Genomic DNA, 25345 nt, shown 5'->3' on the forward strand with positions numbered 1-25345 from the left:
TTTACATTCTGTCATGGGACCTGTAACGCTGCAGCTTTACAGACTGAATACATCCCAGAAAGATAGAGTTAACACAGACACAAATTCAGAAGACTTTATTATTTATTTACAAACATTAAGGCAAAACTGTCTGATATTTGTACTTGTAATAAAGTATACAAATAATAAATCAATCGATTGAAACCGGTTTCATTTGTGGACATATATACTTGACATGTGTTCCTGTCAAAAATCATCACTGGAAAAAAACTAAACATGGAACCTCTGACATATGACTTCATCTTCCAGTTGTGAGTGTAGTTGAGACATTTGGCAGCAGAATCAGTGTGTCACTGGCACAGAATTTGAACCTTGAAATTAGAGCAATAGAACTAGATGTCTTCTATAGATCTCTATGGTCATTGGCTCTGCTGTTTGGACTGCCGTTGGGACACCAGCTTCAACAGGTGTTTGCTAACAACAGACGGCCTCTTGTAGATCATCCTGCGGTCCCCTCCTTTAACATGGATCTGGTTGGCCGAGGGGTAAGTCTGCTCCAGTAACGTCTTCTGAAGCTGGGCCACCACCTGATGTGGAAGCACATCTAGTCAGTCAATGTTCATTTGAGTTAGTTTGAGGGCCCTGTGAGAAACAGTCAATATGCATTATCCCAATTCCATCCATCCCCTTTCTCCCCGAAGTGTGCACTGTGCGGTAGTGCCGTCCCCCTGAACTAGTGCATGCGTTGGCTAAGACGGCAGCAATGAGTGGAGCTTCACCTCGAGCTCCTACAAAACATTGCAGGTTTCTACTTTTTCTTGTGTTTTTCTAAAAATGTTCATACTCAGTTTGTTTTGTGCATTACTTCATACCCCCCCAGGTAGAACTATTGAAATATGAACCGCTTGGTAGTCACACCGTACACCCGACTTTCTCGAATTCCCAAAGACGGCGGAACAATGGTCTAGGTTCTTCGGTGAGGTGCCAGGTTGCCTGGGAGTCCTACTGGAGAGCAGGAAATAGACACAGATGGAGAGGCAGATGTGAGAGGGTCTTAGTGAGATTGAGACACTGGGTGACCCGTCCTCCATTAACAAGCATACTACTCTCCAATGTTCAACCATTAGTGAATAAACTTGATGAACTTAGTGCGAGGATCAGATTCTGCAACATACTCTGTTTTTCTGAGACCCGACTTTCCTCCCACATACGAACATATTATAATACAACCAGCGTGTTTGACAGTTCATCAAGCGGATAGGAAGAGGGCTCTCTCTAGCAAGAACAAAGGCAGAGGGCTCTGCTTTATGATCAATAACAAGTAGTGTGACAAGGAACACTTACAGAAACTTGCGAGCTTCTGCACTCCCGACTACTTGGTCAAATGTCACCCTTTTTACCTTCCGAGGGTTTTCAGGGATTATCGCTACTTTTGTGTACATCCCGCCCTAAACTCACACCAAAAAAGCTCTCAAAGATCTTCATTGGGCCCTGAATAAACTGGAGACCGAGTACACGGAGGCAGCGTTCATTGTCGTGGAGAACTTTAACAAAAGTAATTTGAGAACCGTGCTTCCGAATTACTATTAACACGGGTATAAGGCCATCTCCTGTCCTCCTTTTGGAAAATCTGACCATGACTCCATTTTGCTCTTCCCCATCTACAAACAAAGACTCAAGAGGAAAGTTCCGCTGGTCAGGTCTGTACACTGCTGGTTTGACCAATCAGAATCCATGCTTCAAGACTGTTTTGATCACGTGGACTGGAATATTTTCCTATGCTGTTCAGCTCGGCCTTCAATACCATAGCGCCCCCTGAGCTCACAGCCCTGGGACTTACGTCCTCACTATGCAACTGGGTCCTGGACTTCCTGACAGGCTGCCCCAAAGTGGTGAAGGTATGCAACATTACCTCCTCAAATCAAATCAAAATCAAATCAAATTTTATTTGTCACATACACATGGTTAGCAGATGTTAATGCGAGTGTAGCGAAATGCTTGTGCTTCTAGTTCCGACAATGTAGTAATAACGAACAAGTAATCTAACTAACAATTCCAAAAAAACTACTGTCTTATACACAGTGTAAGGGGATAAAGAATATGTACATAAGGATATATGAATGAGTGATGGTACAGAGCAGCATAGGCAAGATACAGTAGATGATATCGAGTACAGTATATACATATGAGATGAGTATGTAAACCAAGTGGCATAGTTAAAGTGGCTAGTGATACATGTATTACATAAGGATGCAGTCGATGATAGAGTACAGTATCTACGTATGCATATGATCCTCAACACGAGGGACCCACAAGGGTGCATCTTATTAGTCTCCTCCTGTACTCCCTGTATACCTACGACTGCGTGGCCTCACACAGTTCCAACTCCATTATCAAGTGTGCTGATGGCACGACAGTGGTAGGCCTGATTACCAACAATGACAAGACGCCATACAGGGAGGAGGTAGGCACTCTGACGGTGTGGTGCCAGGTGAACAACCCCTCCCTCAACGTCAGCAAAACAAAAGAGGTGATGACTGTGGACTTCAGGAGGAACCAAACTGGGCACGCCCCCATTCTCATCAACGGTCCCATCAAGGAACCTCAGCCACCCGAGTGACGAATCAGACGAGGGCAGTATAGGAGCTTCATGGCTAAAACTAACAGACTGGCCAATAGCTTCTAGCCCCAGACCATCAGGCTGCTGAATGGCCACCACTAGTCAGCTACCTGCTACCTTGAAAGTACTAGGATTTCTTTCAACCCTACCCATTGAGTACACACTTCAGGGTGAAGATTGAGAAATGAAATTTGGCCAGCCACTAGACAGACTAATAGAGGGAGGAAAGTTGTACACTACTCACTTGGTTTAGAGCAGCAGGAATTTGCTCATCAAAATAATCCCCAATAATCACACTCACAGAAGTCCTACTGGAGAGGGGTTTGAATTTGGAGATTTCTCTGAAAAATTATCAAAACATTACATACAAATCTCAAAATAAGTTTGCTTTTACACTTGTAAATTCTGGATATACTGTAGAGCATATCCAAAATGATTGTGTGATGACAGCTTGATATTACATTCACATGTACTGTATGTTCGTCTCACCTGACTTGAGAAGCACTTTCATTCAGGAAAAAATGTTCATCTACAGCACTGCTCTGGTGGGCGGGGTTACTGAGGAGGTACTTCTGAGAACACAAAGACATATGATAACATTGGACCATGGCCTGAAAGTAAGTGTTTGTGTGTGCATTATAACCTTCACTTGTCTCTCTCTTTCCCTACAATTTAAGCAAAATGACTCACTTGATGTCCTTAACACCTTGGTAACTGTAGTATTCAAAAGCTGAAATAAGTCCATCTCTGTTGCTATCAAAAAGTGGGTTCCAGGAAATAGAACCAATATATTTTAACAAACCGTTTAGACTTTAACCTGGAGCAGTTATCAATAGTCACAGTTCATTTCCCTCCCTCCCTCCTGAGGAACGATCATTACTCTACCACTAGCTCCATCCCGTGGCTATGTTAGAGATTGTTCTCCAACACAACTAGGTTGGACCATCACACCTGGACATCTCCTCCTGCCCAATAACAGAATAGGGAATTTAATTTCTGGTGTCAGCAGGTATATTGAGGCACATTAAAATCACACATTCAAATGCAGTGTTTAAAAATAAGACATTGAGAACATACGAGCTGTTGACCTGACCCCAGATATGTTAATTTGGTCTTTATGATGGACCTAACGCCATGAGGTCTTCAGCGATGTTTCAGTCAGACTCACCTGTCTCTGTATGAGGTCTTCAGCGATGTTTCAGTCAGACTCACCTGTCTCTGTAGGAGGTCTTCAGCGATGTTGTCCCCCATGATGGCTGGCTTTAGCAGCCCCAGAATGATGAGGATGCGGCTGATGCCTGTGGCAGCTGAGAATTGCATAGCTTGGAGGGATGGTACCCGCTGACTGTACCTACAGACACAGAACACAACAACATGTGACTAACTATAGAGACACAGAACACAACATGTGACTGTACCTATAGAGACATATACACAAGACACGCACACACATACTGTACCTCGAGAGAAACACACATCAGATTGTCAGGAATGAAAAGCTTAGGAACACCAGCCCAATAACTACCTGACTCAGGGTCATGCGTATTAATATATTTTTTTTTTTTGCGGGCACCAATGGCCAAAATCAATATATTTGAAAAACATTTCTTAATATACACTGAACAAAAATATAAACACAACATATAAAGTGCTGGTCCCATGTTTCATGAGCTGAAAAAAAAATAATCCCAGAAATGTTCCATATGCACAAAAAAAATCTCATCTCTCTCAAATTTTCTGAACAAATGTGTTTACATCCCTGTTAGTGAATATTTCTCCTTTGCTAAGATAATCAAGAAGCTGATTAAACAGCATTGTCATTATGCAGGTGCACCTTGCGCTGGGGACAGTAAAGGGCCACTAAAATGTGCAGTTGTCACTCAACAATGCCACAGATGTCTCAAATTGAGAGAGCATACAATTTTTGAAAACTGTCAGAAACTGTCTCAGGGAAGTTCATCTGCGTGCTCGTCTTCACCGGGATCTTGCCCTGAATATAGTTTGGCGTCTTAACCAACTTCAGTGGGCAAATCCTCACCTTCGATGGCCACTGGCACGCTGGAGAAGTGTGCTCTTCACAGATGAATCCCGGTTTCAACTGTACCGGGCAGATGGCAGTGGGGGCGAGCAGTTTGCTGATGTCAACGTTGTGAACAGAGTGTCCCATGGTGTCGGTGGGGTTATGGTATGGGCAGGTATAAGCTACGGACAACGAATACAATTGCATTTTATCAATGGCAATTTGAATGCAGAGATACCGTGACAAGATCCTGAGACCCATTGTCGTGCCATTCATCTGCTGCTATCAACCTCATGTTTCAGCATGATAATGCACAGCCCAATATCGCAAGGATCTGTACACAATTTCTGGAAGCTGAAAAACTCCCTGTTATTCAATTGCCTGCATACTCACCAGACATGTCACCCATTCAGCGTGGTCGGGATGCACTGGATTCCAGTTCCCACCAATATCCAGTAACTTCACACAGCCATTGAAGAGGAGTGGGACAACATTCCACAGGCCATAATCAACAGTCTGATCAACTATGCGAAGGAGATGTTTTGCGCTGCATGAGGCAAATGGCGGTCACACCAGATTGACTGGTTTTCTGATCCACCCCCCTATTTTTTTTTAAAGAGAGGTATCTGTCACCAACAGATGCATATCTGTATTCCCAGTCATGTGAAATCCATAGATTCTGACCTAATTTATTTATTTCAATTGACTGATTTCCTTATATGAACTGTTACTCATTAACAGGGCAGCAAGGTAGCCTAGTGGTTAGAGCGTTGGACTAGTAACCGGAAGGTTGCAAGTTCAAACCCCCGAGCTGACAAGATACAAATCTGTTGTTCTGCCCCTGAACAGGCAGTTAACCCACTTTTCCTAGGCCGTCATTGAAAATAAGAATTTGTTCTTAACTGACTTGCCTAGTTAAATAAAAGGTCAAATAAATAAATTGTTGCGTGTTCAGAGTAATTGCATGCATCTTCCTTTAACAGACAAGAATATAAATGGTTTCCAATCCTGATATTAAATTATCCCCAAATGCAATTTTTCTAAACTGACAAGAATGGAGTATGATTATAGAGCAATGCATGGAATATGATTAGAAAACAGCCCTAGGCTAGGCTGTGTTTCACTGTTCCTTAGGATGGGTTTCACTGTTCTTTACGATGGGTTTCACTGTTCCTTAGGATGTGTTTCACTGTTCCTTAGGCTGTGTTTCACTGTTCCTTAGGCTGTGTTTCACTGTTCCTTAGGCTGTGTTTCACTGTTCCTTAGGCTGTGTTTCACTGTTCCCTAGGCTGTGTTTCACTGTTCCCTAGGCTGTGTTTCACTGTTCCTTAGGCTGGGTTTCACTGTTCCTTAGGATGGGTTTCACTGTTCCTTAGGATGGGTTTCACTGTTCCTTACGATGGGTTTCACTGTTCCTTAGGATGGGTTTCACTGTTCCTTAGGCTGTGTTTCACTGTTCCTTAGGATGGGTTTCACTGTTCCTTAGGATGGGTTTCACTGTTCTTTACGATGGGTTTCACTGTTCCTTAGGATGGGTTTCACTGTTCCTTAGGATGGGTTTCACTGTTCTTTAGGATGGGTTTCACTGTTCCTTAGGATGGGTTTCACTGTTCCTTAGGATGGGTTTCACTGTTCCTTAGGCTGTGTTTCACTGTTCCTTAGGCTGTGTTTCACTGTTCTTTAGGCTGTGTTTCACTGTTCCTTAGGCTGTGTTTCACTGTTCCTGTTTAGGCTGTGTTTCACTGTTCCTTAGGCTGTGTTTCACTGTTCCTTAGGCTGGGTTTCACTGTTCTTTAGGATGGGTTTCACTGTTCTTTACGATGGGTTTCACTGTTCTTTACGATGGGTTTCACTGTTCTTTACGATGGGTTTCACTGTTCTTTACGATGGGTTTCACTGTTCTTTACGATGGGTTTCACTGTTCTTTACGATGGGTTTCACTGTTCCTTACGATGGGTTTCACTGTTCCTTAGGATGGGTTTCACTGTTCCTTAGGCTGGGTTTCACTGTTCCTTAGGCTGGGTTTCACTGTTCCTTAGGCTGGGTTTCACTGTTCCTTAGGCTGGGTTTCACTGTTCTTTAGGCTGGGTTTCACTGTTCTTTAGGCTGGGTTTCACTGTTCTTTAGGCTGGGTTTCACTGTTCCTTAGGCTGGGTTTCACTGTTCCTTAGGCTGGGTTTCACTGTTCCTTAGGCTGGGTTTCACTGTTCCTTAGGCTGGGTTTCACTGTTCCTTAGGCTGGGTTTCACTGTTCCTTAGGCTGGGTTTCACTGTTCCTTTAGGCTGGGTTTCACTGTTCTTTAGGCTGGGTTTCACTGTTCTTTAGGCTGGGTTTCACTGTTCTTTAGGCTGGGTTTCACTGTTCCTTAGGCTGGGTTTCACTGTTCCTTCAGGCTGGGTTTCACTGTTCCTTAGGCTGGGTTTCACTGTTCCTTAGGCTGGGTTTCACTGTTCCTTAGGCTGGGTTTCACTGTTCCTTAGGCTGGGTTTCACTGTTCCTTAGGCTGGGTTTCACTGTTCCTTAGGCTGGGTTTCACTGTTCCTTAGGATGGGTTTCACTGTTCCTTAGGCTGTGTTTCACTGTTCCTTAGGATGGGTTTCACTGTTCCTTAGGCTGGGTTTCACTGTTCCTTAGGATGGGTTTCACTGTTCCTTAGGATGGGTTTCACTGTTCCTTAGGATGGGTTTCACTGTTCCTTAGGATGGGTTTCACTGTTCCTTAGGATGGGTTTCACTGTTCCTTAGGATGGGTTTCACTGTTCCTTAGGCTGGGTTTCACTGTTCCTTAGGCTGGGTTTCACTGTTCTTTACGATGGGTTTCACTGTTCTTTACGATGGGTTTCACTGTTCTTTACGATGGGTTTCACTGTTCTTTACGATGGGTTTCACTGTTCTTTACGATGGGTTTCACTGTTCCTTACGATGGGTTTCACTGTTCCTTACGATGGGTTTCACTGTTCTTTAGGATGGGTTTCACTGTTCTTTAGGATGGGTTTCACTGTTCTTTAGGATGGGTTTCACTGTTCTTTAGGATGGGTTTCACTGTTCTTTAGGATGGGTTTCACTGTTCTTTAGGATGGGTTTCACTGTTCTTTAGGATGGGTTTCACTGTTCTTTAGGATGGGTTTTAGGATGGGTTTCACTGTTCTTTAGGATGGGTTTCACTGTTCTTTAGGATGGGTTTCACTGTTCTTTGCGATGGGTTTCACTGTTCTTTACGATGGGTTTCACTGTTCTTTGCAATGGGTTTCACTGTTCTTGCGATGGGTTTCACTGTTCTTTAGGATGGGTTTCACTGTTCTTTAGGATGGGTTTCACTGTTCTTTAGGATGGGTTTCACTGTTCTTTAGGATGGGTTTCACTGTTCTTTAGGATGGGTTTCACTGTTCTTTAGGATGGGTTTCACTGTTCTTTAGGATGGGTTTCACTGTTCTTTAGGATGGGTTTCACTGTTCTTTGCGATGGGTTTCACGGTTCTTTGCGATGGGTTTCACTGTTCTTTACGATGGGTTTCACTGTTCTTTACGATGGGTTTCACTGTTCTTTACGATGGGTTTCACTGTTCTTTACGATGGGTTTCACTGTTCTTTACGATGGGTTTCACTGTTCTTTGCGATGGGTTTCACTGTTCTTTACGATGGGTTTCACTGTTCTTTACGATGGGTTTCACTGTTCATTAGGATGGGTTTCACGGTTCTTCACGATGGGTTTCACTGTTCATTAGGATGGGTTTCACTGTTCTTTACGATGGGTTTCACTGTTCATTAGGATGGGTTTCACGGTTCTTCACGATGGGTTTCACTGTTCATTAGGATGGGTTTCACTGTTCTTTACGATGGGTTTCACTGTTCATTAGGATGGGTTTCACTGTTCTTTAGGATGGGTTTCACTGTTCTTTAGGATGGGTTTCACTGTTCTTTAGGATGGGTTTCACTGTTCTTTAGGATGGGTTTCACTGTTCTTTAGGATGGGTTTCACTGTTCTTTAGGATGGGTTTCACTGTTCTTTAGGATGGGTTTCACTGTTCTTTAGGATGGGTTTCACTGTTCTTTAGGATGGGTTTCACTGTTCTTTAGGATGGGTTTCACTGTTCTTTAGGATGGGTTTCACTGTTCTTTAGGATGGGTTTCACTGTTCTTTAGGATGGGTTTCACTGTTCTTTAGGATGGGTTTCACTGTTCTTTGCGATGGGTTTCACGGTTCTTTGCGATGGGTTTCACTGTTCTTTACGATGGGTTTCACTGTTCTTTACGATGGGTTTCACTGTTCTTTACGATGGGTTTCACTGTTCTTTACGATGGGTTTCACTGTTCTTTACGATGGGTTTCACTGTTCTTTGCGATGGGTTTCACTGTTCTTTACGATGGGTTTCACTGTTCTTTACGATGGGTTTCACTGTTCATTAGGATGGGTTTCACGGTTCTTCACGATGGGTTTCACTGTTCATTAGGATGGGTTTCACTGTTCTTTACGATGGGTTTCACTGTTCATTAGGATGGGTTTCACGGTTCTTCACGATGGGTTTCACTGTTCATTAGGATGGGTTTCACTGTTCTTTACGATGGGTTTCACTGTTCATTAGGATGGGTTTCACTGTTCTTTAGGATGGGTTTCACTGTTCTTTAGGATGGGTTTCACTGTTCTTTAGGATGGGTTTCACTGTTCTTTAGGATGGGTTTCACTGTTCTTTAGGATGGGTTTCACTGTTCTTTAGGATGGGTTTCACTGTTCTTTAGGATGGGTTTCACTGTTCTTTAGGATGGGTTTCACTGTTCTTTAGCATGGGTTTCACTGTTCTTTAGCATGGGTTTCACTGTTCTTTACGATGGGTTTCACTGTTCTTTACGATGGGTTTCACTGTTCATTAGGATGGGTTTCACTGTTCTTTAGGATGGGTTTCACTGTTCTTTAGGATGGGTTTCACTGTTCTTTACGATGGGTTTCACTGTTCTTTACGATGGGTTTCACTGTTCTTTACGATGGGTTTCACTGTTCTTTACGATGGGTTTCACTGTTCTTTAGGATGGGTTTCACTGTTCATTAGGATGGGTTTCACTGTTCATTAGGATGGGTTTCACTGTTCTTTACGATGGATTTCACTGTTCTTTAGGATGGGTTTCACTGTTCTTTAGGATGGGTTTCACTGTTCTTTAGGATGGGTTTCACTGTTCCTTAGGATGGGTTTCACTGTTCTTTATGATGGGTTTCACTGTTCTTTACGATGGGTTTCACTGTTCTTTAGGATGGGTTTCACTGTTCTTTAGGATGGGTTTCACTGTTCTTTAGGATGGGTTTCACTGTTCTTTACGATGGGTTTCACTGTTCTTTACGATGGGTTTCACTGTTCTTTACGATGGGTTTCACTGTTCTTTAGGATGGGTTTCACTGTTCTTTAGGATGGGTTTCACTGTTCTTTAGGATGGGTTTCACTGTTCTTTAGGATGGGTTTCACTGTTCTTTAGGATGGGTTTCACTGTTCTTTACGATGGGTTTCACTGTTCTTTACGATGGATTTCACGTTGTTCTTTAGGATGGGTTTCACTGTTCTTTAGGATGGGTTTCACTGTTCTTTAGGATGGGTTTCACTGTTCTTTAGGATGGGTTTCACTGTTCCTTAGGATGGGTTTCACTGTTCTTTACGATGGATTTCACTGTTCTTTACGATGGGTTTCACTGTTCTTTACGATGGGTTTCACTGTTCTTTACGATGGGTTTCACTGTTCTTTACGATGGATTTCACTGTTCTTTACGATGGATTTCACTGTTCTTTAGGATGGGTTTCACTGTTCTTTAGGATGGGTTTCACTGTTCTTTACGATGGGTTTCACTGTTCTTTAGGATGGGTTTCACTGTTCTTTAGGATGGGTTTCACTGTTCCTTAGGATGGGTTTCACTGTTCCTTAGGATGGGTTTCACTGTTCCTTAGGATGGGTTTCACTGTTCCTTAGGCTGGGTTTCACTGTTCTTTACGATGGGTTTCACTGTTCTTTAGGATGGGTTTCACTGTTCATTAGGATGGGTTTCACTGTTCATTAGGATGGGTTTCACTGTTCCTTACGATGGGTTTCACTGTTCCTTACGATGGGTTTCACTGTTCCTTAGGCTGTGTTTCACTGTTCTTTAGGATGGGTTTCACTGTTCTTTAGGATGGGTTTCACTGTTCATTAGGATGGGTTTCACTGTTCCTTAGGATGAGTTTCACTGTTCTTTAGGATGGGTTTCACTGTTCTTTAGGCCAGCAGCAATAAACCCTCTAAGCTGAAAGATTGCAGGGGAGAGATGAGGCAGGCAGAGTCTTTGACCTTAGTTTCAACTACAACATCATAGCGATGTGTTTATTCTGAACAATCTGGTTTCCAACAGTGTGACATATAGACAATGTTGCATTGGTCTAAAAACAGACTTACTGGGAATATTCATTAGAAATATGATACCAAAATCCCAAACTTTCTCTAACAGACATTTTGACAGGAGAGAATGAGAGATATTTTGGGGGGCAAATGAGGAGAGCAGCGCTGGGATTTTGTAACTCAGGAGGGCCAATCGGTCTCGGCTCACTGGTGCTTTGAATTGGCTGGTCTCAGCCTGCAGAGCCCAATCAAGTGGCGTCCGCCTCACAGCTGCCCCCCCCGCCACCCATCAACCAGTGCTCAGCCCCCCCCCTAGTGTTCAGCCCACCCATCCACTTTGCTCAGACCACCCACAGCCCTGAGCCCTTACCCTCAGTGCACCCCCAGACCTAGCTCTCAGCCAACCCACCCCACAGCTCTGAATCTCACAGCTATCCCCACAGCCCTCACCCAACTGCTAGGCCCACAGCCCCAAGGCCCAGGCCTCAGCCCACCCCACAGTGCTAGTCAGACCCACAGCCTCCAGCCAGGCCTCAGCCCACCCCACAGTGCTAGTCAGACCCACAGCCCCAAGGCCCAGGCCTCAGCCCACCCCACAGTGCTAGTCAGACCCACAGCCCCAAGCCAGGCCTCAGCCCACCCCACAGTGCTAGTCAGACCCACAGCCCAGGCCTCAGCCCACCCCACAGTGCTAGTCAGACCCACAGCCAAGCCTCAACCTAGAGTGCGCACCCCCCGACCCAAAGTGCTCACCCCACAGCTTTCACCTCAAGTCGACATTGGCTTGTTATTTCCCACGTGTTGCGAACCAAAATGGCTGATGGCAATGCCAGACCCCTAATGGCTGTATTGTAGCAGGGCTTTTAAGAGTTCACAAATAGACAAAAGTTTAATGGTGGCACAGACAGGAAAATAGTTGCTGCTACCTTTCTCAATTTCAGCCTCACAGACCATTTACTTTCTTCAAATCAGACATTTAAAGACTGACATTTTGACATTATCATCTTCTTTGCCACTATTTCACCCCTGAAGTCATTCTCGCCCCACAATTTAGAAGGGACTCTTATAACCTGGCTCTTTAGGGACTTCTCTGTCTCCACACATTTCCACCTGTCACCTTTTCATCTCCATAAACTGTATCAGCCCCTGTTTGAATCTGGTCAAATCATTGCTCTGTCTGTCTGTCTGTCGCATTATTTCAAAGATTCTCCAGCCACCTGTCCCTCCTTATTCCCTCCATTTTTAATTCTGCCCGGGAGGGAGGATTATGCGAGGGAAGGCATGCGTGTCAAAGGGAAATTTAGCGGGTAAAGACAGCCCAGATTGGCGGGATGAATTAGGGCGATAAGAGGGGAGAGGGAGTGGAGGAACCATGTGCAAAACGCCTCAGCCATGTTGGTCATTTCAGAGGGCTCTTCTTTCCCCTTCCTCCTCAGGAGCGGCAAGGCAATATCTAAATGAATAACGTGATGAAATGAGTTTGTGCGGCGGACTTTCTGCTGTTTGACTTTCCCATCTGGATTAGTGCAGGCTGAATAGACGCTCTGTTACTTTTGTTACAACTGTCGCAATTCACTGTCGGAATTTGGCCCCCCGACAAGATAAGGGGGCCCTGCCTCATTAGCATGTCATTCCATATGCAGGGCCTCCATTACCTGAGAGGGAGCTCACGGACAAAATAGACTATTACACGAGTAGAACGTGGAACATGTTCTATTACATGACTAGGAGAGAACACAGTACATGGACAATTACATTAGAACACAGAAAAGGGACTATTAAGTAGGCTACAATGTAGAACATGTTCTATTACATGACTAGGAGAGAACACAGTACATGGACAATTATGCAGGTTGGCATTTTATTGTCATGAATCTTCCCCTTGGAGGCAACCCTGCAGAGTGGTCAATAGCTGGCACAGCCACAAATTCATTTTAAACATAACTCTAACCACACTGTTAAGTCTAATGCCTAACCCTGATCTTAAATTACATCCAAAAAGTACATTGTGGTCTTCATACATTTTACGATACACAATTTTTACTTTGCAGCTGGCCCATCAAGCGGAAATGGGTCAGTTCTGCCTCCTGGGCAAGATCCATGAAAATAAACATCAACCTGCAGCTATTACACGAGTATGAGAGAAAACGTAACGAGGACTATTACACGAGAGAAAACGTAACGAGGACTATTACATGAGAGAAAACGTAACGAGGACTATTACACGAGTATGAGAGAAAACGTAACGAGGACTATTACACGAGAGAAAACGTAACGAGGACTATTACATGAGAGAAAACGTAACGAGGACTATTACACGTATGAGAAAACGTAACGAGGACTATTACACGTAGAGAAAACGTAACGAGGACTATTACACGAGTATGAGAAAACGTAACAAGGACTATTACATGAGAGAAAACGTAACAAGGACTATTACATGAGAGAAAACGTAACAAGGACTATTACATGAGAGAAAACGTAACAAGGACTATTACATGAGAGAAAACGTAACAAGGACTATTACACGAGAGAAAACGTAACGAGGACTATTACACGAGAGAAAACGTAACAAGGACTATTACACGAGAGAAAACGTAACGAGGACTATTACACGAGTATGAGAGAAAACGTAACGAGGACTATTACACGAGAGAAAACGGAACGAGGACTATTACACGAGAGAAAACGTAACAAGGACTATTACACGAGAGAAAACGTAACAAGGACTATTACATGAGAGAAAACGTAACAAGGACTATTACATGAGAGAAAACGTAACAAGGACTATTACATGAGAGAAAACGTAACAAGGACTATTACACGAGAGAAAAAGGAACGAGGACTATTACACGAGTGTCAAAAAGAAAGTGTAATATAAAACTACAAGTGATTCATTGGGAGATTCCTGTGAAATACAGTGACACCAAACAGAAGGTAGAACTATTCTCATTGCTACCTTGTAGTGTTACTTGGAAATACTTCTAATACAGGGAGCCAGTCACATTCAAGCTGCGAACATTTGTAAATGAAATCAAAGTGCCATTCTTCCTGAGATGAACAACTACTGAAACTAGAGACATGAATGAATGAATGACTGCAGACAGATGGCCTTTTTATTAAACCAACAGAGCAATTCCCCACTTGGACAAAGTGTGGCAGTGTTGTACTACCCAGAACAGCCAGACCCGCTGCAGTTCCTTCCTCCCCGAATCAATACTATAGATTCTAGTGGAGGAAATACATGGGGGCCCGAGACAGCCCTGCTTCATTAGTGGAACGGAGCAACAATAGTTATGCTTACAGCAGTGCCAATTACAATTAATTGGGGTTCCTGACTCTCCTGCTTGTCTCTGGGGAGCTGTGCTGTTCTAACAGTTAGCAGAGGCTGAGAGGCAGGAAGAAACATAGGAGTCATGGTTATTCTCTGTCACAGAGTAACACTCCCTCCCTCTCTCTCACGCACACTTGAAAGATTCACACACAGTCAGGGTTTTTCAATTATCATCAATCGATATCCTAACAGAGTGCGTCATATTTCCTGGTGTTACTGTCCACTCCACTAGGTCACAGAGTATGGAAAGATCTTTACATCAGCTCTGGTATTGGAGGTGTCATCAATAACGTCACATTCTACCTCATGCACGTCCTTTGACTATTTTTGGAAACGTCAGCTCAAAACTTCAACCCTAGAGACGGTCCCTTTTCAGTCATGTGTTTCAGAACCAGCCTTCTACCCAGCCTGTAAAACTGCGACGGAAAGCGCAGATGGACACACTTTCAACAAACAAAGCGAAAATAAAAGCATTTGGTTTATAAATCAAATTAAACGAGAGGAATCATCTAAGCCGATCACACCAGTCCATCATCTGACAAAGTGACAGTCAAACAAATCTATCTCTGCCTACCTTCCTCTACTAGCGGTCTGGCTAGGGGGGTCTGAGTGTCAGCGAAACAGGAACACACACAGTGTGCCCAGGGCCGTCTGAGACAGTCTGTATCCTCAGTGTGCCCAGGGTACTAATGAGGGATCAATGATGAATGGGGCCTGGCTGGATGTGATATGGAGTCTCCATCTGGACTCATAACTCTATCAGGTTTCCATACAGGTGAGACTGATCCACCACCAGACCAGGCCCTCCACCAGACTACCACCCCAGCTGGTCCATGCCCACCACCCCAGCTGGTCCATGCCCAGGCCAAACCCACCACCCCAGCAGGTCCCATGCCCACCACCCCAGCTGGTCCCATGCCCACCACCCCAGCTGGTCCCATGCCCACCACCCCAGCTGGTCCCATGCCCACCACCCCAGCTGGCCCTTGCCCAGGCCAAGCCCACCACCCCAGCTGGACCCTTGCCCAGGCCAAGCCCACCACCAGACTACCACCCCAGCTGGTCCCATGCCCACCACCCCAGCTGGTCCCATGCCCACCACCCCAGCTGGTCCCATGCCCACCACCCCAGCTGGTCCCATGCCCACCACCCCAGCTGGCCCTTGCCCAGGCCAAGCCCACCACCCCAGCTGGACCCTTGCCCAGCCTGGTCCCACCACCAGACTACCACCCCAGCAGGTCCCATGCCCACCACCCCAGCAGGTCCCATGCCCACCACCCCAGCAGGTCCCATGCCCACCACCCCAGCTGGTCCCATGCCCACCACCCCAGCTGGTCCCATGCCCACCACCCCAGCTGGTCCCATGCCCACCACCCCAGCTGGTCCCATGCCCACCACCCCAGCTGGTCCCATGCCCACCACCACAGCTGGTCCCATGCCCACCACCCCAGCTGGCCCTTGCCCAGGCCAAGCCCACCACCCCAGCTGGACCCTTGCCCAGGCCAAGCCCACCACCAGACTACCACCCCAGCTGGTCCAAGCCCGCCACCCCAGCTGGGCCCTTGCCCAGGCCAAGCCCGCCACCCCAGCTGGGCCCTTGCCCAGGCCAAGCCCGCCACCCCAGCTGGGCCCTTGCCCAGGCCAAGCCCGCCACCCCAGCTGGGCCCTTGCCCAGGCCAAGCCCGCCACCCCAGCTGGGCCCTTGCCCAGGCCAAGCCCGCCACCCCAGCTAGGCCATGTCCAGGCCAAGCCCACCACCCCAGCTGGGCCATGTCCAGGCCAAGCCCATCACCCCAGCTGGGCCATGTCCAGGCCAAGCCCACCACCCCAGATGGTACAGTAGCTCATGTGTGCCTGCTGAGAGACAGCCAATCAGGTGGGGCTTCCATCACACCATCAGACACATTGCTTTGAACCTCTGGTTCTGCTAATTTAAAATGTCCCTGCAGGTTAACCAACCATTAACCCTTTAAAGTAAACCCCTCCTTCGGACACTAAGCCATCTTCATCTCACCTTAACAAGCATTGACCTTTTCTTCTACTTGATATTATGAATTGGGCAGATGTTGCTCATACTAACATGAAAACAACTGTCCTGAATATCTGAAATAAGGAAAATAAGCAACATCATGAATGCAATTAGCCTATTTCTAAATAGTTATACCCCAGTGTTTCATGATGCAAAGGATTCAGTTTGAGTAAACACATTTGAAAAGCTAGAGTAAAATGGTGTTTTGACAATCACGCAACGCTCATTAAACAAACAATAAGGACAAGCTCATTAAAATAGAATACTTCCCCCTGCTTTGGATTATATTAAATAGGAGTCAATATTTTCTAGAAAACAAATTCATTCTGTAATACACCAACTCTAATACACACACACACACACACACAAACACCGTCTCTCACACACACAAGTTATGAGGTCCAATTATAAACTGAAGTCTGGTATCTATGGTTCCCCATCTCCTTCCTATATAAAACACTAAACACTGACTGTTACAGTAGATATTAGGAATCTGGCCTTCATGCCAATGTGTTACATTTACATGTAGGCCATTGTCTACTGTAGACTTTAGGGAGAGCGTAGGGTTGACTGCAGATTTATGTGATTCTGCTAAATATTACACTATCATCAAGTGCGAACGCAAAGATACTGTACATATAAAATTGGGTCAACTTCACAAGACCCATTTTCAGGGCAAAGAAAACAAACTCATTGTATGCGCTTCATCCTGTAGGGATCCGACTAAAACCACGTCCCTGAATGAATGCAATCTGTATGGCTAGACAGAGGGGCTTCCACTAGCTCCTGCCGTTCTGACTTTATTTCTCATCAGGAAGTATTATCTCTGGCTCCTAGCCTCAGAGGAGAAATACCAAAAGGAAAGATATAGCCTGGGATCCAAACTGAGACAATGGTGAAATAGAGCATATCAGTTTGGATTCCAGACTAGGGAACTCGTCTCCATCTCGCTCTACTTTCAAGTTTAAAATAAAAATCTACTTTCAAATCTAAAATAAAATTATAAAATAAAAAGGAGAAATTCTTAGGAGATGGTGCCGATTCGTTTTGTCTGGTAAAACAGCAGTAATTTGGGAGAGAGCCGTGGTTAATGAGAAGGACTTTGATGTGTAAATCCTGGAGCCCAGGCAGAGAGGAGCCTCGCTGATACCGTCTCCTCAGGTATCATCACGGTGTGTGTGCACGCAACGTTGTATGAATGTTAAGTTGTATCGGACGTTGTTGCACTTGTATTATGTTCTAATGAATGTCAATACACACACACTTCGGTGGCTCCGGATAGAACTACAAAAATGGTTTCAGTAATCTTGATATTACATATTTCCTGTTTCCTATCTAAAAATCAGAGAGTAATAATATAAATCTACTTCATCCTTTCCTCAGTTGATTTCTAGGTTGCAGAGTAATTGGATCTCCAGCCAGTACACTGTAGTCTGCTAGGCAGCAGGGAAATTAAATGAATGCCTATTAATCAGAGGATAATTGGAAACATATCTCTGATAAATGACACGGCTCCACTTACAGTCACGTACAAATTAGGCCATTTTCAACGACTCATTTCTTATCTCACTAAAGAAATGAAATGTTATATAACCCCACAGAGCAAATGGGATGCTGGTAGAGGGAAATAACAGAGACAAAACTAGGGACGGAAAATCCCTGGAACTTTCCTACAATTCACAGGTTTTCCAGAAATCCCACCGTTTGGAGGATCCTCAGATTTTCTGCATATTCATTGCTTATTCCAGGAATCTTCCAAGTGCAATTTATGGAAAACTTAGACTTTTTGGAAAAGTTACAAGAATTTTGCATAACAAATGTTTTTGTTTTTTTGCAAAGCATATGGAAAGTGTTTGTTCATGAATAATACCTTTGAATACAATGTTTTTGTTCAAAGATATTACGCTTGGGGAGCGTGTAGCATTCACCCTCCAATTGATACAAAGAAAAGCAATATTATAAATGGTAGGGTCAAACAAATTTTCAGCTTACATATTCTCATGTGTTTACCTGTATTGTTTTACAGCATATTACCATATTGTTATGTAAATCACTGCTATTTACTGATGACTGTGAATAACTGACAGTTTCACTAATGTCCTGCCTGATTATCATAATATCCTATATGGTAATTTATGAACAATGAATATGAATAGGGTTATATGTCCATTATCCACAGCTTGACATGAATCATGCATAGGGAAAAAAAGAGACTTATTATTAAAATGTGTGCCATCTCTCCCCAACCCTAATTCTCCACTCTCATTTCTTCCTGATGAAAGAGAGTGGGATCTACTAATGAGTTCCTTTGGCCTCATTAATCATGTTAATGCTGCTTCCTGTCCAACAGAGATAATCAACTACAGTGGATCCTATCCACTATCCATACAGCAAATATGGATGGAGTCAAGGGCTTGAGTAACACAGTACTACTAACTCGCTCTGCTCCTCCTTTCTCCCTTCCATCCGTTCCTCCTCCTCAAGGTGACTTACCAGTACTTCTGCCACTGGTCCTCCTCAAAGATGTCCTCTGGAATGGGATCAATAAGGACAAGGTCTGACACCTGCCTGAGAACAGAAGAGGGGGAGGGAAGAAAAACAAATAAAGGGAAAGAGAGGGAGAGAGAGATGACACAGTGAGGAAAAAAAGAGAAAGAAGCAGTGATGAAGTGGGCCTCCAGTGTCCATTCTGACCCATCCCCTATACCCTTCCTGTCCTGTCCGTAATGAGTGTGAGAAGGATTTCTCTGCCCCGGTTTTCTGTCTGATTGATCCAGGCCCACTGGCAGACAGATGGATGGGCCCACACCCCATCACCACATCCAGGGAGGAATATATTTTATTCTGCATGTGTCATCCTCTCACCATCGCTTAATTTAATCTCTTAACTGACGCACATCACGGCTGATGAAATGCTAAATCTCTCACCTCGGGCCGGGAGGCTGATCCCTCCCTGCTCGTGTTAATCACTAGGTTTCTCAGAAATGGGGGTTGGTGGGGAAGTGGGGGTAGATCATTTATGATGTCCCTGGGTTTGATGCAGTGCTGAGTATCTACAGATTGTGATGATATTTTTGAAGTACTGGAGTTACTGTAGTCAATAATGTGAGAGGGAATAGGATGGAACTCAAACAGGGATGAGAAAGTGAGAACGCTCAAAGTTTGTCAAACTGTGCAAATCGTTCCCCTTAATTTGGGATAGAGGCATAAAGCTGAATCTACACAACCACTTTTGACATATGAACATATCAACCAACTTTTGGAGGGTACCTATCACTAAGCGGTCTCAATATATTTTGACTTGTGGCAAGTTAGGCAAAAAGAAACGAGTTAGCCTATATTTTCCATTGAGATCCCATTGCTAGGTGGGCAGGGAGACTCACGCGTCATGGATATGGCTGTAGAACCTGGCATTGAGCGTGCCCAGTTCAGACCCCACCAGGATGAGAGGCGTGGCTAGACCAGCTAAACCGATGAGGCGGTGGAGGTTGTCCACCATTCTGTAGGGGGGGAAAGACATCAATCAATTCATCAAATGTATGTCTTTACAACCACAGCTGTCACAAAGGGCTTTTACAGTAAAACACATCAACCCCTAAGTCAGCAGCTACACCATAACAACAGAAACACTGCCATTGAAACCCTTTAAATCAGCCAGTGTAAATAAGCCTAGTGGAAGAAGACCCTGGCTACTTTGCCTTGTAAAGCAGGATAGATACAACAGAAAAATAACATCATCAAGTGAAATGCAGCTCCCCACATACAGCCATCTGATGTGTTGGGTCTCTTACACTTATAAATCAACATTGGAGAGGAGCGAAGAGGCCAGGATGAAGAGGTTTCACTTCAGCAGCAGAGAGAAGAGAGGAATGCAGTCATCAAACCCTCAGCTTGCCAGCTTATTGAATTCTGGCTAATTGATTGCTTGTATCAGAAGGCGGCAGCTGCCTGCTCTGCTGTTAGCCTGGGCCAGATCCCAAGGTAGAGACTGCTGACCTGACCGTCTACATACAACCACAACGACATCCACCCATAACTCAGACAGATTTAAGCCACAGAGATTAGGGGAGAGTCATGGACAGGGCAGGCCATGGCAGGGAGATTGTGGGGCAATTGATCCCGATGTCTCTGATTGGACAATCCGTGAGGTGGCCCCACATGGCGCTTAGCCAAGGGGAATACTAAATCTGATAGGGAATGGTGTGTGTGCTTGTTGAGAATCAGGGCTTTAGAATAACTTGCATCAAACACCTGTTACCTTGACTGTAGTAGTAGTAGACTATTAGGTAACACTATTTTTTGGGTACTTTTTACCCCCTTTTCATGATATCCAATTGGTAGTTAGTCTTGTCCCCATCGCTGCAACTCCAGTACGGACCTGGGAGAGGCGAAGGTCGAGAGCCATGCGTCCTCCGAAACGCGACCCCGCCAGGCCACACTGCTTCTTGAGACAATGCCTGCTTAACCCGGTAGCTAGCCACACCAATGTGTCGAAGGAAACACTACGCCTGGCGACCGTGTCAGCGTGCATGCACCCGGCCCGCCACAGGAGTCGCTACAGCACAACGGGACAAGGACATCCCGGGCCTGCAACCCTCCCTAACCCGGACAACGCTGGGACAATTGTGTGCCGCCTTATGGATCTCCTGGCCGCGGCCGGCCGCGACACAGCCTGGTGTCGAACCCGAATCTGTAGTGACACCGCTAGCACTGCCTTAGACCGCTGTGCCACTCAGGAGGCCTATTAGGTAACACTTTACATTAACAATGCATGAAAAACAAGATGGAAAGGATGAAAATTTGCACGACAGAGTAGCCTAAAACTGCTTCATTTTGGTATTCTGGGGCAAGCAGTTATAGGTAAAACTTTAAAATGACAGGATAGAGAAAACAAGATGCTTACCGTCCAGTGGTTGACATCCCCCAGACTTTCTCCGTCCCTGTACTTTCATTCTGCAGGACTCTTTTACTGAACCCCAGTCCCACTCTGTCATAAGTGCACACCTGTGGGTGGGAAAATGGGAACAATCAAATGTATTTTTTAAGCCTTTTTCACATCAGCAGTTGTAACAAAAACATTGGAACCAGGACAATATTTGCAATCATATTATACACAATTCTGGTCAGGGAATGTAGTCCATCAATTTGTTTGTCCCACGAAAATAAAACCCTTCTAGAACTGTTGAATCATTAACAGAGTTGCCTGAAACGATGTGCTGTATTTCTCCTTACCTTGGTTAGCAGTGCAATGTTCTCTTGTACATGGAACCAGATGTCAGAGGACATACCAGTGGGGGCATCCAGTATGACTACACAGGAAACAGAGTAGTTAGGGCTTACATCTGAGAGGAGATGACAGTTGTGTTGACATTTCTGGCAAGCTAGCAGACTTACCAACTGGCTGTCCTTGTCCTTTGCACATCAGGTGCATCTTTTGACCTAAACCGATATCTATAATTTCACCACCTGAAAAAAAAAGAAGATACAAATTAATCAATGCTGATAATCTTAATCATAATGTAATGGTTTTATTGACCTTCTGTACTCATTAAAGAATAACGTTGAGGGAGGAAAGTGAATGTCAGTGAGGCAGGAAGGTGAATGTCATGTCTGCAGCAGGTTACCTTCTGGCAGTAACAGTTGGCCCTCTCTTTGCAATGATGCATAGTTCAGAAAAGGAGGGATGAGGATGATGAGGAGGAGACATTTTCCAACTGAGGTAACAGTCGACCAGCACCTGCTCGTTTTAGCCCCTTGTTGTGGTCGATGTTGTTGCTGTTGTTGACTGGTCTCTCCTGAACCTGCAGTCTGTCTGTCAGTCTGTCATAGGAGAATAATAATCAACATGTTATATCAAAGTGTGGATAAGCTACCTAGCTGCCAGTTGCAGCTGTCAGTAAGCCATAGTTACATAAACATGTGCCAGTCAAAATGCCTCTGCAATGAGCCTTGGTATGGCTTTAACTAAAGCATTGTGTCCACATGTAAGTTAAGTCATGTAACCAGTGTAACGTTAATGGAAGATAGTAATATCAGGGCTAGGTAAAGCAATTACCTAGGCTACTAACTATGTTACTAGCTAACCGAGCTAGTAACGTTAGATTAGCAGCCTAGCGAAGTACAATAGATAGCTACCTTTTTGACTGTCCTAGCATCTCCAGTGGCTTCTTGACCGTCTGTCCTTCTGCGCATTTTTGAGTGTCAAGTTATAATAAAGTATTCTAGAAACTATCTATCTATCTACCAGCTGAAACCGGGATGTGAATTCACAGGATTGAATGAATGCACCGCGTTAGCTAGTATTTCCTGGAAATGTACAGACGCCGAAATGGGACAACAATGCTTTTAGCTCAGAGGCGAGACTGCAGCATAAATTCGGTGTTCACTGCCACTACTACTACTACTGCCGCCTTCTTCTTCTTCTTCTTCTTCTTCTTCTTCTTCTATGAAGTTTAACGGCGGTTGGCATCCAATTTGTTGCATTACCGCCACCTACTAAACTGGAGTACAACTCCCTTATACTTTACTTGAAAAATAAAAATTTACTAAATAAATAACCTAACATCTAACACTATACTCACTAGGTTTAAAATGATATAAAATAAAATTAACACCCCCCCCTACTCCACTAATTAAATGTATTTATTCCTACCTCATGCCATCACCCTGAAAGGATGAGACATCAACACTTAACACATCCTGTAACTCTTCTGCTGTCAAGTCTCACACACCCAAATACCTCTCTGAAGCTGCCACCATAACATCAATTTTTGAAGACTTCCGTTCCATCCCTTGCAGAACAATTAATAACCATTGTTATAAATGCTAAAAATACAATCTTGCTGAAACTTATTTGACTTTTTGGCCTATCTCTCTGTACTGGTATATCTCTAATACTCTTACCACTCCTCCCCCTTAACCCATCTTCCTATACTTTCTTCACTGCCTCAGCATATGACAACTTCTGCTCTACTCTAACCCTGGAAACCTCAACCTGCCTCTCTCGCACGGGATATTTCTGATCCCCAGCTCCATGGGCACACCAACAATTAACACATTCCACTACTTTCCCCAATACTACACATTCCTTTGTCTCATGCCCTTCTGCACATTTCTCACACCTTGGACACTCCCTACTACACACTGCTGCCACATGCCCATAAGCTTGACACCTGTAACATCTTAATGTATTCGGCACATACACTCGTACAGGATAACTTATATATCCTAACTTTTATATCCTTCACTTTGTCAGGCAAAGACTCAACTTCAAAACTCAAAAGAACAGACTTTTGTCTGCGTCGCATCAAACGATGAGCATCACATACACCGGAAATCTTTGCCGTCAGCTGATCAACGTTTATATCTACTGCTACCCCAGTTATCACTCCTTTCATTTGTGCCCTTTTCTTGAGAACAAAACAATTCACTTTTCTTGCCCTGATTCGTTTTACTTCGAGTGCATTCTCCGTCTGACCAACAGAAACACAAACAATTATCACTAGACCACTTCTGGTTAACCTCACCGATTCCACATGACCCAACTCTTTTTTCACCCATCATGAAATCACAAATGGATCAGCCAAAAGGCAAGAGTCCACTTCTTCCATAAACTTCACTCCTACTGTCGGACTCTTCTTCATCCTGATCCTCGGTGCATACCTCACCTCTGTCTCCGATATCTTTACTACACCTACCACCTCCGATACTTCACCCTCATTCACTTCCATTTCTCCTCTGGTCTTCAGCTCCCTCTGCTTACACTTTCTAACATTCTTCTTTGACAAACTATCTCCCTTTTTCCCACCATTTGTATCTGACTCAAGCTCCCCCTCTTCTTCCCTCACTCTCTTAGACCTCTTCTACCCCTTTTTTCTCTCCATTCCTTCTCCATTTTCCAAGTACACGTCTCCTTGTGATAATACTGCCGCTTCATCCCTGACACCCATCTTGTACTTGCTTTCTCTAGGGACTCCATTTTCCCCTTCCGGAGTTCTGCTCATGTCCCTCATCTTCAGTGTTCACTGCCTTCCAAAGTGTCTTGCTGCTGCACTATGGGGATATGGTCATTCATGTGTTCCTATTGGACAAAACACAACCTAAACAATCTGCAAATGCATCCAAACAGTTTGTAGAGTCACAAGCTTGATAGTCATTGTGTGGAAAGTACCTTTGACTAGGCCTACTTTTGCACTTTTTTGTCTGAGTGAAGGAAATGCTGTAAATTAAGATGACTCTATGTATTTTGAAAGATGATATATTGAGGATTATACATGTTTGGCTTGCTTGTCAGACGAGCAAGCCGAACATCCGTGATTCCAAATGTGCACTTGAACTTCACATTTCCAAATCATAAAACTCATGTCATACAGTGTCCACATTTATGATCACTATGTTTGATGTACAGTACTACAGTTCCAAGATGACATGGATCATGCCCTGGGTTGAGCTGAACAGAATGAACCTGTTTGTTTATTGTGAAGAAAATTTGCTGGGGCACATGCACCTGAATGCACTCATGACTCCTTTCTATGTGCACCAAAATGACGATCTGTAGCGAGGTTTCGATTCAACCTTTTTATGCCAGTAAAGTATATGTCATATGAAAAATGTCATGAATAGGCCAGATGGAAACAGAACATTTTTCGGCAAACTTTCCAAATGTCGACAAATCAAAATTCGCTAGACAAGGTGGGATCTTTTTGTGACAGTAAAATTAATTATGCGCGAAATTTCAGTAGAAACACTTTTATGTGCAAACATTGATATAATAGGCTTTTATTTGCAAACATTGATATAATAGGCTTTCATTTGCAAACATTCATATAATAGGCTAACCATCATATCGAAGTACACATGTTGTGTGGTCCTCACACTACGACTCGTCGACTCGTCGGGAAAGCATGCAGTTTATTAGGCTACAGATGAAATAAATTATGATGAACTTCACAGGGCTTGATGCTCCTTTCCAATAAATATCCAGGGTCTTATTCTGGTGACATGATAATTGATG

General features: G+C 44.3%; 1 protein-coding gene across 1 annotated transcript; it reads right to left on the minus strand.

Annotated features, from left to right (window-relative positions):
* Nucleotides 1–80: 80 nt before the first annotated feature.
* On the minus strand, nucleotides 81–22789 carry LOC112222799. Its single transcript, XM_024385581.2, has 11 exons — nucleotides 22468–22789; nucleotides 21957–22152; nucleotides 21727–21798; nucleotides 21565–21641; nucleotides 21236–21336; nucleotides 19716–19832; nucleotides 18826–18900; nucleotides 3812–3950; nucleotides 3089–3171; nucleotides 2844–2940; nucleotides 81–566 (listed from the first exon to the last, which is right to left on the minus strand). Exons 1-11 carry the CDS (start codon nucleotides 22522–22524, stop codon nucleotides 399–401), a joined length of 1182 nt encoding a protein of 393 aa, XP_024241349.1. The 5' UTR covers nucleotides 22525–22789; the 3' UTR covers nucleotides 81–398.
* Nucleotides 22790–25345: the final 2556 nt, after the last annotated feature.

Source organism: Oncorhynchus tshawytscha, linkage group LG23 (genome assembly GCF_018296145.1).
Source record: "Oncorhynchus tshawytscha isolate Ot180627B linkage group LG23, Otsh_v2.0, whole genome shotgun sequence".
NCBI classification, from domain to species: domain Eukaryota; kingdom Metazoa; phylum Chordata; class Actinopteri; order Salmoniformes; family Salmonidae; genus Oncorhynchus; species Oncorhynchus tshawytscha.

Coding starts and splice junctions, on each gene's coding strand:
- LOC112222799 (XM_024385581.2), bottom strand. CDS start 22,524: ATGCGCAGAAGGACAGACGGTCAAGAAGCCACTGGAGATGCTAGGACA. Junction 21,799..21,956: donor CCAACTGTTACTGCCAGAAG/GTAACCTGCTGC, acceptor TTTTTTTTTCAG/GTGGTGAAATTATAGATATC. Junction 21,337..21,564: donor ACATTGCACTGCTAACCAAG/GTAAGGAGAAAT, acceptor TCCCACCCACAG/GTGTGCACTTATGACAGAGT.